The sequence below is a fragment of the Berghia stephanieae genome, chromosome 6, assembly GCF_034508935.2.
Source record: "Berghia stephanieae isolate SIO BIC M18660-M18661 chromosome 6, UCSD_Bste_1.3, whole genome shotgun sequence".
Classification (NCBI taxonomy): Eukaryota; Metazoa; Mollusca; class Gastropoda; order Nudibranchia; family Aeolidiidae; genus Berghia; species Berghia stephanieae.
Window position 1 is genome coordinate 21,460,073 of NC_088365.1, and position 13,380 is coordinate 21,473,452.

The window sequence follows — 13,380 nt, forward strand, 5'->3', positions numbered from 1 at the left end:
CAATTTGAAATGAGTGTGACTACACCGTGTGTTTTACTCCTGTAGGCCACGGTTTTCATCGTGTAGCGGTCTTTAACGGTTCAAGACCGGTCCTTGCGGTCTTCATTTCCCAAGGACCGTAGGACCGTGGTCCTTAAGCTTGCCAAGGACCGCCCCGCACTACTAACTACACACTTCCTATCTTTAACTGTGCTTCAACATACGAAACCACATGACCAAAACTGTGACCAGTCACATGATTCTTTGTTACTCCCTAACACCAATCTCTATCCTGGTCCGTCTCTGGCGATATCATTTAATAATATTATATTTGTTTTATCTACAATGCTCATGTGATACGTGTGACAACAAGACTCATAAGAATGATTAGGTAAAGGGATATCTCATTCAACTAATCAGTTCCCCATATATTGGTGTCGCTGTAAACAATCTCTGTCACTTTCACTTTCAACTTTCAGTAGTCTGCAGTGGAAGAGACAGACTGTGGTGATAACTCAATCGACTCAAGAGGCGGAATCTTAAACTTATGACTTGTGCAAAGATGGGTCTCCTAATCCAAACAGTAAATGTTGTGTTAATGTGTTTTTTCTTAAGTTCTGTTAACGCAGACACCCCTGCAAACTGCACTTATGAAGACATCAAAGGAACATGGGTACTTAACATGGGACCCTCAAATAACGACAAAACTATCAACTGCACTAGCATCACCAGTGAGTAATTATCCTGTGGAATGATTTTAATTTTCTATCTTGGACTTGGAGAACTTCAGTAGTTTCACAGCACTTTTATTATCATATAACTTAATCTTTCAACATTATGGACTTTCAATAAGTTTCAAACGTCCAATAACTATTACTATTCAGATTAATTATAATTATAAGTGGTGTGTGCATTGTATTTTTTAATTTTATACAAATATTGTTAAGGCTGAGGTTATTCGGACTCGAGTCTGAATAGTCTCCCGTGGATATTCGCACTAGATTCCAACGCGCATGTGCAATCAACAGATTATTTGGACTCAGTCTGAATAGTCTCCCGTGGTCTGAATAGTGGGAGTATTCAATTCAATTCAATTCAAATATTTATTTATTGTCGGCATTTTAAAAATGTTTCATAGATAATGTAGTCAGGCTAATAGAAGCCGTTGACCGACATAGGTTATAACACATAGTGCATAAAAATACATAGTAATACATTTTCCTTTAAAACATTCCCTCATCAAGATTCCAATCATGACACACAAAGAAAAGTAACATAATATTATATAATATATATATATATATATATATATATAGAGAGAGAGAGAGAGAGAGAGAGAGAGAGAGAGTGAGAGAGAGAGAGAGAGAGAGAGAGAGAGCTTTTGTTTGTTGTTGTTTTAAAAATATATTTTAATTACTGTATTGATAATGAGTATGAGTTCATCGTAGAGGGCCGGTGGCCCGTTGATGGTCTTTGGATCGGTCTCCACCAACTTGTGGAGGTCGAAAGGCTGGCTTCAATGGGAAATCGGTGCTGTATTTTAGATCCTGCAGGAAACTGTCAATTTGGCTTTTTTGCTGTGCATGCTTGGTGCTATAACTATTTTTTCAGGCAGGCTATTCCATCTCAACAATTCGCTGACTAAAGAAATTTTTTCGGATTTTTAAACGGCAATTTTGTTTGGCAAGTTTATAACAGTGGCCTCTTGTTCTTTTGTCCTTGTTAAATGTGAGTTAATCTTCTACATTTACTTTGGAGAGACCGTTGGTCAATTTATAAGTTTCAATTAGATCTCCTCTGAGTCTTCTGTACATGAGGCGAGGAAGGTCTAATGCCCTGAGTCTATCTGCATCGCTGAGGTTTGAAATTTCGGGAACAAGTTTGGTGGCTCGACGTTGGACATTTTCAATTATTAAAGCATCTGATTTATTGATGGGGGGACCATACACAGTTTCCATATTCCATGATTACATAAAATGAATGCAAATCAAAATTACGATTTTAGTAACTATCAACAGGTAGTCTAAACCCGCTTTATTTGACGAGAAAGACAAAATGATGGATGAATTGGAAGTCCAGATAGAAATTAAAAAGAAAAGAGTTAAAACTCTTCAAAAGTAACAAAAGTCAGTCAAAGTAACTGTGGTATAAATGAAAAGCTTTTCTAACAACATATAACACGATGTCCAAATAAAAGCAGGACAAAAATAAATCATTTTAAAATTACATATTCTGATAGTGTGAGACAGGTAACAATCCTTCTACAGTCCAAAGTAGGGGATGAGTTGAGTCAGTGTGATTTCAGCAAACCAAAATTTCTTCTGAACTCTTTTTCTTTATCAGTTCCACACACGCACATTGGAGTTTGAGTCCACGGGAGACTATTCAGACTCGAGTCCGAACTGCCACTTCGTATTGTTAATCATTCTCAAGGTCACAATTCATATGGTGCTAAGTAGTGTAACAAGTTGGGGGGGTGGGGGGGGTTCTTGATTCGACACGCAAATTTTGGAAGTATTTTTTTCGATTAGGTTGTTTTTTCTTTGTCTTTTCCGATGTATTTGGATGGCACAGCAGGAGATTTCTCTCCCACTGACATAAAAAGAAAACAGAAATGCCAATTGTCAATGTTGATCTAATAGGAAACAAGTATTAAATAAGTCTTACAGAGCTGTTTGTTCACCCTGAATGAGGAAAAATGCCTAGTTGTAATTTTTCTTTCTATGTTTCACATACTGATCACCATTATTTTCCTTCCAATATCTTATCAATCCATAGTTGTCTCAGCTGTGACAGTGGAGCTTACATACCCCGATGTCGCCATTGACGAATATGGCAACCAAGGCTTCTGGACAATTATCTATAATCAGGTAAATCTAACAGTCTTCTTCCATGTCTAATCCAAAGCTTTCTGCTATCTATACAGACATGTTTTTGATAAAATACTGTAGAAAATATTATTTATAATTTCTCAATATATTCGTTTGCTTTGCGAATGTATTCCTGGAGCACTGTCATATGTTAATGAATTGGAAATATACACCCCATATATTGGGATAGATTTGACCACATCCTATTACTATTATCTACAGGATGTGTACTTGAATCCAGCTATTGTTTTCTCATTTTTATTTCTTTGAGCAAGATAATAAAGGTAATCCGATATTAATATGTAGACACACACTGCTCTGCTGCTCATGACTTGATGGTTAGTTTTATTTCATTTTTTTTAGATAGGCCCTGAAGACTAATTTTGACATGGGAATTTATTTTCTTATTAGTTTGAATCAAAGGTTTAATAATTTTTAGATGTGTAAACTTTTTTCTCACAGTAACACATTTAATGCACCAAAGTTTATATCACATAAAAACATCAATTTTCTTGGTAAAGAATTTATGCAAGATACTTAATTAAAACCAATGGAAAATAATCATGAATTACATCAATAGGGATAGCGAAGCCGCTTACTAAAGAACCATATGTGACTCACCGTACGGTATTATGTCGGATGACTTGGGTGCAAAAAATTGAACTTATTGACAAAAACATGAAACTTGGGGTTTGTTTCGATTTGTTATGTTAAAGAATGAAGAAAATTTCTCACAATGCAAAAGTTAAAAAACTGGTATTTACTATCAATTTAATTCTAAAGTCACTTTTCGAGGTCCAATTCATTACGACATAATACCATTTTGAGACGAAGGGTCACATATTTTCTATGTCATCATATATTTTGCTCCACCAGGGATTTGAGGTTGTTGTTGGAGGACGCAAGTACTTTGCCTTCTCTCAATATGCAGGCAAAAAAAGTTTCTGTGGGCAAACAATGACAGGGACATCCCATGATCTTCTTGGCAGAGACTGGGCATGCTATGTGGGAGCTAAAAAACATTCTTCTATGTCTGAAAAAATCTATAACCAACATGATGATCTCTCGCTACGTTTTGGACATGGGTTTGTACTTATTCTATTTTTATATTAAGATTACATGTATGTCGCATTTCACTTTAAGTTTTAATTGTATACATATTTTTTATATGAATCACAAATCTAAATGGACCAAAGTCCTAAATGGATCATTATCATGGATTGCTTGGTTAGAATTTCACTTTGGCAGTAATAAATTTGATAATTATGCAAATACAAAAAGTCTTTTTTTAGTGTGTGTATTTATTTTGGAGTATTTTAGAATCACCCTGTGGAATGACATAAAGTTATACATTTTTCTCATAAGATTATATATTATCTCGTTGATGTGTGACATTAAATTATTTTTTTTTTGTTAATTATTAATCAGAATCAATTCGGTGGAAATGGTGAGATCAATCAATAGAGCGTCCACTTCATGGAAGGCTGTTAAATATGATCAGTGGGATGGAATGAGTCATGAAGACTTTGTCAGAATGGCTGGTGGGAAAATGTCAAGAATTGCCAGGTGAGTCATTTCATGTATTATTCCATGTAGTTGCATTGAAATTCGGGGAAAGAAATTTAAAGATTGAAAATCTAATCTGTAACTTCTCTCTCATTCTATTATTTTGATTATCTAAGCATGAAAAAAAAAGTGAATTTTAAGTCTGCAAAATTGACAGAAATTTTTATTTTTTTTTGTTTGTTTTTTTTTTTTGTTTAGAAACGGCATTAAATAACCAGAATAAGACATTTATTCCACTCAAATCTCTCAATTCGGACCTTAACTTAAGATAATATCAAGGATGACATATTACTGAGATCTTACTTTATTGTAACAAAGTACAGTACAAGCCGCTTAATCTCAAAAAGAGGCCAAATGACTCTAGGACACAAAAATCCTATTCCACAATAATCCACAACACATTATACAATTTTAATCAATGTGACATGCAACTTCAAAAGAAAATCACCCATTGCATCATTTCCTCCACTCACATTAATCATTTGTTGCTTTTCAAGACTGCGAAATGGCTGAAATATAATAACATATTACCATGTTAAAATAGGGAATGAAATGCAGACTCAATGCCATTGATAATTAAACTAACTTTTAAAAAATTAATTTGAAGATAGGTTGACTCCATTCTTGTTCCTTTCAATGGGATTATTCATGTTATTGATTATCTGGAAGGAAAAAAATTCTTGAAATGTTTGTTGACGCTCTGAAATCATTCAAATTAGCCGGCATGCATTCCGATTAACCAGTAGAAATTATATAGAAAGAAAACTATGTCAAATAAACAGATCTTTCCAATTAAGCGGATGTTCCGATAAAGGAGTATCTGAATACCGTCTTCGACTGTACTAGATTGAAACAAATAAATAGAGGTGCCTAAATGAGTCAATAAAATGGAGATAAAGATAAAGGGAGTAAATCACACACACACACACACACACACACACACACACACACACACATTTACAAATTTTCACCTTTATTATTATGATAATCTAATATAAATAGATATGTATTTTGTGTTTACTTGAAAAAGGCCAAAGGCCGAAACGTCGTTTGTTTTGTGTTGTTCATAACAATAATTGCCTATTTGGACAACAAAGATTATTATTATTATTATTATTATTATTATTATTATTATTATTATTATTATTATTATTATTATTATTATTATTATCCATGAGTCAGATTTACTCCCTTTATCTTTATCTCCATTTAGATTGAAACAGTAGGTCACATATATGACAAAGTAAGGTCATGATTGAATATGTATAAATCCTATTTTTTTCTTGCCTTAATGTTAAAACTCCTATGATCTCCTATCTGCAATTAGAGAAACAAACAAACTTTAATTATTTTTAATTTGACTCGATCTTATTAACTTATGTTTCAATGTAAAACAGAATATCCTGTATTTTATATTCTGGACAAGCTCGACAAATTACAATGCATTTTACTTGTTTCACTTGTTTAATTTGTCTCAATCACTTGTTTCATTTGTCTCAATCACTTGTTTCATTTGTCTCAATCACTTGTTTCATTTGTCTCAATCACTTGTTTCATTTGTCTCAATCACTTGTTTCATTTGTCTCAATCACTTGTTTCATTTGTCTCAATCACTTGATTCATTTGTCTCAATCACTTGTTTCATTTGTCTCAATCACTTGTTTCATTTGTCTCAATCACTTGTTTCATTTGTGTCAATCACTTGTTTCATTGTTTCATTTGTCTCAATCACTTGTTTCATAATATGATTTCCTCAGTCGTCCCAAAGCAGCTCCTCTCACAAAAGAACAAAAAGCAATTCGTGATTCCCTGCCTGAAGATTTTGACTGGAGGAATGTTGATGGAACAAATTTTGTCTCTCCTGTGAGAAATCAAGGTAATGCATAGGAATAAGATGATGGGATACAATTATCATACCATTTAGTAAATGTATGAATGCATTTCAATGGCTGAGAAAAGGAAGGGACAAAATTGATATTTTATAAATGTTAGGTAGATGTGAGAATCTGGGAGTTAATAGAACAATGCTTTACTTACAATTCAATTGTATTGTGTGGGACAGCTATAAAAAGTCCAAAGTCGGGTCTGTAGATTTGTTCATAACAACTAAAACAAAAATATGTGATAATATGAAAAACATGATGACGGAGAGCAACTGGATGTCATTGAAAAAGAGGAGAAAAGAAAAGCTCAATTTGTTCTTCAAGGGCATACTAGGACAAACAACCATCCCAACCATTGCTTGGGTAAATCGTAGCCAAAAGGCGAATATTTCATGTTCTGCTTTATTTCAGAGTTGACATAGGATTTATGGATAGTTCTTGTACTGCTTTGTCATTCTTGGGAATCCTGGTAGATCAGTAACTTGAGCATTCGAATGACAAGCAAATGGAATTTGTAGATTTGTTTTTTGTTCGTTTGTTTGTTTTTTACCCCTCTGATTACCCAATAGTCATTGGATAGCTGAGTCTATGAGATCTAATTTTAAAAAAGGTAGTAAGTAATTGTTACTGTATTTTAAACAATCCATAAATATGAAAAAATCTGGTCACATTGCCTTATGGCTGTTTTATGTACTTAGTACGCTTCAACAGTCGTAACATCACTTCCCGCGTAATGACGCATGGTAACTTAGTAACTGGCTCTAAACTATAGGAACAATGGCAGACACCCTTATTAAATATTTCTCAGACGAGCATAAAAGCGTATCCAGAGGAGAAAAAAACATTATACTTCTGATCATGTTTTGACTTTTATACATTCTGATCACAAGGCATATGAAAAGTTCTAGCCAGCATGAAGAATAAAAAGTACAGATTTTCTATGTTTAGAACCACAATGGCCACCATTGCTGGGCGATGTGACATCAGACTATTGAATCCAATTGATATACATAATGATTGTACGACTCAGTTTTTTATCAAATGTATTTTCTTCTGAAATCCCAGGTTCCTGTGGCAGTTGTTACTCTTTTGCTTCCATGGCGATGAATGAGGCACGTATCAAAATCATGAGTAACAACACTCAGGCCCCTGTATTTTCACCTCAGGACATTGTTGAATGCAGTCCTTATTCTCAAGGTGGGTTGGTTTGGTTTTGTTTTGTTTGATTTTTTTTGTGTTTTAAAAAAAAAAAAATTTTTTAATTAAAAATTAAAAATTAAAATTTTTTAAAAATTAATAAAAAATATATATAATATATATATATATATATATATATATATATATATAATATATATATATATATATGAACATTTTTTTAAGTATAATTATTATTGTTTAACTTCTACAGTACTATATATATATATATATATATATATATATATATATAATATATATATATATATATATATTATATATAATTGACACTCAGAAGATATGTGGTCTTGTCTTTTTCTTCAAGATAGATCCTAAAGACAAATTCCACTGTGGGATAAACTCTATTTATTTTTATCGAAACAACTGTGGGTTTTTATTTTGAAGCCGTGTTCAATTCTTAAGAAAGTTACTTTCTTTTTAATCAAAAGTTCTTCAATTTAAATTCTTATTTGTTTGTTTTTGTACAGTTTTTTGGGGTTTTTTTTTTTTTTTTGGGGGGGGGGGGGGGGGGTGTTGTTTTATTGTTGTTGTTTTTTTTTGGGGGGGGTTTATAAATTGAGTTTTGAAAGTTATGACCCCTACAATTTTTTTTCAGACTTATTAATAAAAGTCGATAACACATTCACATTCTCCAGCTCTTCCTCTTCTCAAGTCATTGTCATCTATTCTGTGTTTTTCCACCCAGTAGCCAATTAAAATAATTCTGTAACTGAATTTAAAATTTTGTGATAATTCCTATGTCAAACTGATATGAACATCAGGACATCAATTCATTCCATGTAGGTTGTAATGGCGGTTTTCCATACCTGATTGGAGGAAAATATGCTGAGGATTATGGGTTGGTGGAAGAGAAGTGGAATCCGTACAAAGGCAAAGATGGTTCATGCAGTACAAATCCCAAGGCTCCAAGACATTACTCGACTCAATACAAATACGTAGGAGGCTACTATGGGGCGTAAGTTCTTAATTTGATAGTTTGACTCACTCAATCCTAGACACTTTTGATGCTTTTCAAAATTGGAAAAAATGTATTGAAAATGAGCATGTGCATTAACAGTTTTATTCAACTACCATTAACATGTAAAAATTAAAAACATCAGCTTTGATACTACGCCTGTAATTTGTCTCAGAAAAAGGTAATAAATAGGCATGGGGTAAAAGTAACCCGGGTAAACAACGGATATGGTCGGTGTTAGGGTTGAGTGGGTTAATATATATTTTTTTGTTGTTGAAAATGCATAAAAGTTTGTTGAATCAATAAATTTCAATAAATACATTTTTCAACAAATATTTGTGAACACAGCTGTCAGACAAGGAATTCAAACTACTATGCAGCCTACACTAGAAGTATATGATCTAAATGTTTGGTGCATCCAGGTCTCAAAGATTGACGATATCACCCATGTCTTTTTTGGTTGGCAAAATAGTGAATATCATCCACTGCTGATTTGCTCAAATAAACAAAACAGACACTGCCATTATACCATATAACACGGCAACTGAATGTGAGAGGAGTGGGGAGAATGGGGTTGGAAAGGCGCCTGTTTGTACATCCGTATCATTTGTAAACTTATAGTCTGAGACTATAGCTATCGGGTGCTTGTCACTCGGAAACAATCAGCCCAACAGATCCTGAACATGGCTCACAATTTAAACTCTGGCGATTGAAAAATATACATGGTGCTGTCAGGTGTTGGAATGCATTTCCTTTGTCAGTGTGTCAAAATATTGTGATAAATACTCACAATCTGTGGGTTTAATTGCTTCGGATGACAGGCAAGTACTTAAGACGGCTATGCCTGAAACTCACCAAAAATTTGTCACGTCACAAGATGAGAATGAAAAGTGGGTTGTTGTTAGTGTTAGTGGTGCTCAAGGAAACAAATGATACAGTTGGTTGAGCTATTGAATACAACTCATAGTAATAAACTTTGTTTTCTTGATTATCGTTTTGTTTTATGGCATAATTATTTTGTCATTATCACATACCTGCCATCCCTTCCGCTTTTGGTGGAATCATTCCTATTTTCACACTTCCTTTTTGTATTATTCCGCTATTGTCTCTAAAATTCTGATTTACAAAAATGGTGATAATGGTAAGAATAAAAAAAAAGCAAAGAGGGGGTGAGGGGGGGGGGTGTTGAAAGAAATGAAATTCCTATTTTTTGTCTCAAATTCCTATTTTACGGTGTTCTGATTCCACTTTTGGAATGTGAAGGGTTGACCGGTCTGCAGGTTATAAGGTCAGGAAGGCTATGGCTTGCTCTGCTCGCTTCTCTCTCTCTCTCTCTCTCTCTCTCTCTCTCTCTCTCTCTCTCTCTCTCTCTCTCTCTCTCTCTCTCTCTCTCTCTCTCTCTCTCTCTCTCTCTCTTTATGGGCAGTGTGTGTGGGGTGTGATGGACATAATTTGGGAATTCTGTACTTGTCCGTTTTGCCCATGAATTTGTAAAAAGTGAAGAATACAAGTCGCACTCTGAGTATAAGGACTGTCTTGCAGGGTGTCAGTTTTTGTTTTGTGATGTTATACAAGAGAGTAACACCTATGTGTTAAATCAGTCAAAGTTAAAATTTAGATCCTCCGCATTTCAAGAGACAAAAATTGATTTCACAGTGACAGAGAATTAAAATATGGAAATAAAGATAAAGGGAATAAATCTGACTCATGAATGAACAACACAAAACAAATGACGTTTCGGTCCTTGGCCTTTATCAAGAAAACACAGAATACATATAATATTCTGTGTTTCCTTGATAAAGGCCAAGGGCCGAAACGTCGTTTGTTTTGTGTTGTTCATTCATGGGTCAGATTTACTCCCTTTATCTTTATCTCCATTTTATTGACTTAGGCACCTCTATTTATTAATTAAAATATGGTTAATCAAAGATCTCTGATTCCGTTTTACTGCCCGAGCTTCTAGAAATCCCCGGCATGAAAAGCTTGGAAGGGTTCATTTAGATTTAGATGCCATATGGCCTGTAACTATGGGGGCTGTGCTATTAGAGATGAAACAAAATGGAAATATGATATTGTGGTCTTAATAAAGGGCAAATTATATAAAATAGTTTTCAACCAAAATAAAGACAAAAGTTTAATATGGTATAAAGAGATATCGCCATTTGAACAGGCAAAGAAGATAAATGTAAATATATCAAAGTTCCTCTTTATATTGTGACAAAAAAGGTCAAATCTGTAAATGGCTGTGACTACACTAGAAGAAGAAGAAGAAGAAGAATTGAGATTTTATATAGCGCAATATCCACTAAATGTGCTCAAAGCGCTTTACAAGGGGTCCCTGGTCAACAGCAACATTTAACATGTAGGACGGGACTTGCCGCCTGTTAGGCAATATTACAATTTTTCGGACAAAGACAACGCTGTTAACGGTCAGGTACTCATTTTACACCTGAGTACGGTGAGAGAATGTGAGTAAAGAGTCTTTTCTAAGGACTCAACTATGCGCTGAGCAAGGCTCGAACCCAGGACCTTCCGATCCGAAAGCGAGTGTCATACCACTAGACCACATAGCCGCACCAAATTTAATATAATAGTTATCAATGATATCAGGCACGGCTTTGTACTTTTATCCTTTCTTTAAGATATCCTCCAGTTGGAAATGTTCTTTTGTCAAAAAGAAATTTCGATTTCGATTTCTTTAATTTCTGTAGATGTGAAATCAAGATTTGAACCAAATATTGAAATAAAGTGGTAGATGGATACCCTCCTTCCTCCTACCCTAAGGGTGGTGGAAATATGTGCACATCTATTGATTTAATACTGTGAGAGATTTATTTTTATACTAATGGTCAAAGTCTAACACTAACAGGAATTTTTAATGTTTTATTATCTGTAATTTCAGATGTAATGAAGCAGCTATGATGGAAGCTCTATACAATAATGGTCCAATCGCCGTCGGGTTTGAAGTTTACAAAGACTTTATGAGCTACAAGTCTGGCATCTACCACCACAATTTTGCAACAAACTTTGGTAAATTTAGCCCATTTGAATTGACCAATCATGCTGTTCTTGTGGTCGGATGGGGCAAGGACAAATCATCCGGCCAGAAGTACTGGATTGTGAAAAACAGCTGGGGTGAAGGCTGGGGCTTGAAAGGCTATTTTTGGATCAGTCGTGGAAATGACGAGTGCGGGATTGAAAGTATGGCGGTGGAGGCGTTCCCCATGATGACTTTCAATAAATGATTTCACACTGAATAAGTTAATCAGTCTTTCATATGTATCTGTATCAGCTGATTTTATTTGTTGAAAGGTGCATTTTCACTGCCAGTCAGTTACGGTTACAATGTCTCTGTTTTATGTGAAAATGGCATGTTTCTTATCAAACCAAAAATATGATTTTTGAATGCGTTTCAAATGGATACAAACATAAAAATAAAAGGAAATTATCAAATATTTTTTTATTAGTCTGAGTGGAGTGTGAGAATTTCGCTTCTTGAATGTGCATGATGATGTGGTCTCAATAAAATCTTAAAACAATTGTGATGTTTTCTACTTTTTAAAAATTCCCAGTAGTATTATGATCAATTTTATTAGAGCGTTTCTCTATAGATCTTGTCCATTTCATTTGTGAGGATTTAGTCACTGCAATTATATATCATCTGCATTCCATTTTGTATCAAACATCAGGTCATTCTTTGACAACGGATACACGTTTATGCGTTGTTGTTTTTGCTGTCATTTTATGGAGGAGTCACTATGAAATTTTTTAGATTGTTATTGCCTGTTCATGGAAAGTCACAATAAAATTAAAATGAACATTAACATTAACATTTGTTTCAATTTTATTTATGTGATGCTGATAATGAATGATATTCCAAGTTAATTACAATGAAGCTTAGAAAGAGGTCTTAATTTTGATTAAAGAGGAATGTCTAAATCTGATTGTAGTTTCAGTTGGTTGTTGGGAGTAAGATCTATTCCGTCTGGGTGGGGATCCTGACCTCCCATAGCGGGCAGGGAGGTACACACTGTCTTCTATCCCCTTATATCTGTTTTCCAACATGCTTTCTGTCTTTGTCTTGGAATGAGATTACTTAGTTTTTTTCCTGGCCTTGGTCGGAGTCCTGGCTGGGAGGGAAACAGTCAAATGCATAGTTATTGTTTTGGGAGATGATATTTTTTTCCTTGTAAATCATCTCTCTGTTATGTATTAGTATATTTGTTATTTTTTAATGTATAATGTAAGCATTTGAGTGTATTCCTCTTTGTTGGATTTTGTTCTTGTGTCCGGATGAGACTTATAGGTGATCTGAAACTAAGTACATTGGTGATATGCTCTTGGAATCTACATCTAATCCCTATTTGTTCCTTGTTCCCCTATGTCTTACTTTCTCTTGGATGCTTCAATTGTAATTCTAGAACTTTTTACTATCCCATTTTCTTCCTTTTTACTGGCGCTGATATAACCTAAATGTGTTGCAAGCGCCGTAAAACCCTTAAAAACAAAACAAAAACAGATCTATTCCGTTAACCTTGCCCCTTCCTTTGTATTTTCTTGGGGGGGGGGGGGGGGTGTCCTGGAATGAGACTTTTTCTTATTGTCTGTATATTGTCATTCTTCCCCTTCCATGCACTATAATCATTTGTCATTAGAGTCATCTTTCACAATGCAACAGGCATATGATTCAACGCTTGGAAAGGCAGATGAAAATGGAAAAATAAAGTTGGGATAGTTGAGACGCTACCATCTTGTCCCCTACCAAGTTAATTGCGTGATGAGTGCCAGTCTTGTTCCGATTGGCAAGCCCTTGGGGTAAGGCAACTACCAGATGCCAACTTCGCAGTACAAGGCGTGGATGAGACAATGGGGTGTGAATGGCAAGGAAGATAAAGTCCTTGGCCCCCATACC

The 13,380-nt window shown here is 34.6% G+C and overlaps 1 protein-coding gene across 1 annotated transcript; it reads left to right on the forward strand.

Annotated features, from left to right (window-relative positions):
* The first annotated feature begins 213 nt into the window (after positions 1-213).
* Positions 214-12,292, forward strand: LOC144974663 (dipeptidyl peptidase 1-like). The gene is made up of 8 exons (XM_078917749.1): positions 214-710; positions 2,758-2,849; positions 3,726-3,934; positions 4,278-4,415; positions 6,173-6,291; positions 7,364-7,495; positions 8,297-8,468; positions 11,371-12,292. Exons 1-8 carry the CDS (start codon positions 527-529, stop codon positions 11,711-11,713), a joined length of 1,389 nt encoding a protein of 462 aa, XP_078773875.1. The 5' UTR covers positions 214-526; the 3' UTR covers positions 11,714-12,292.
* Positions 12,293-13,380: the final 1,088 nt, after the last annotated feature.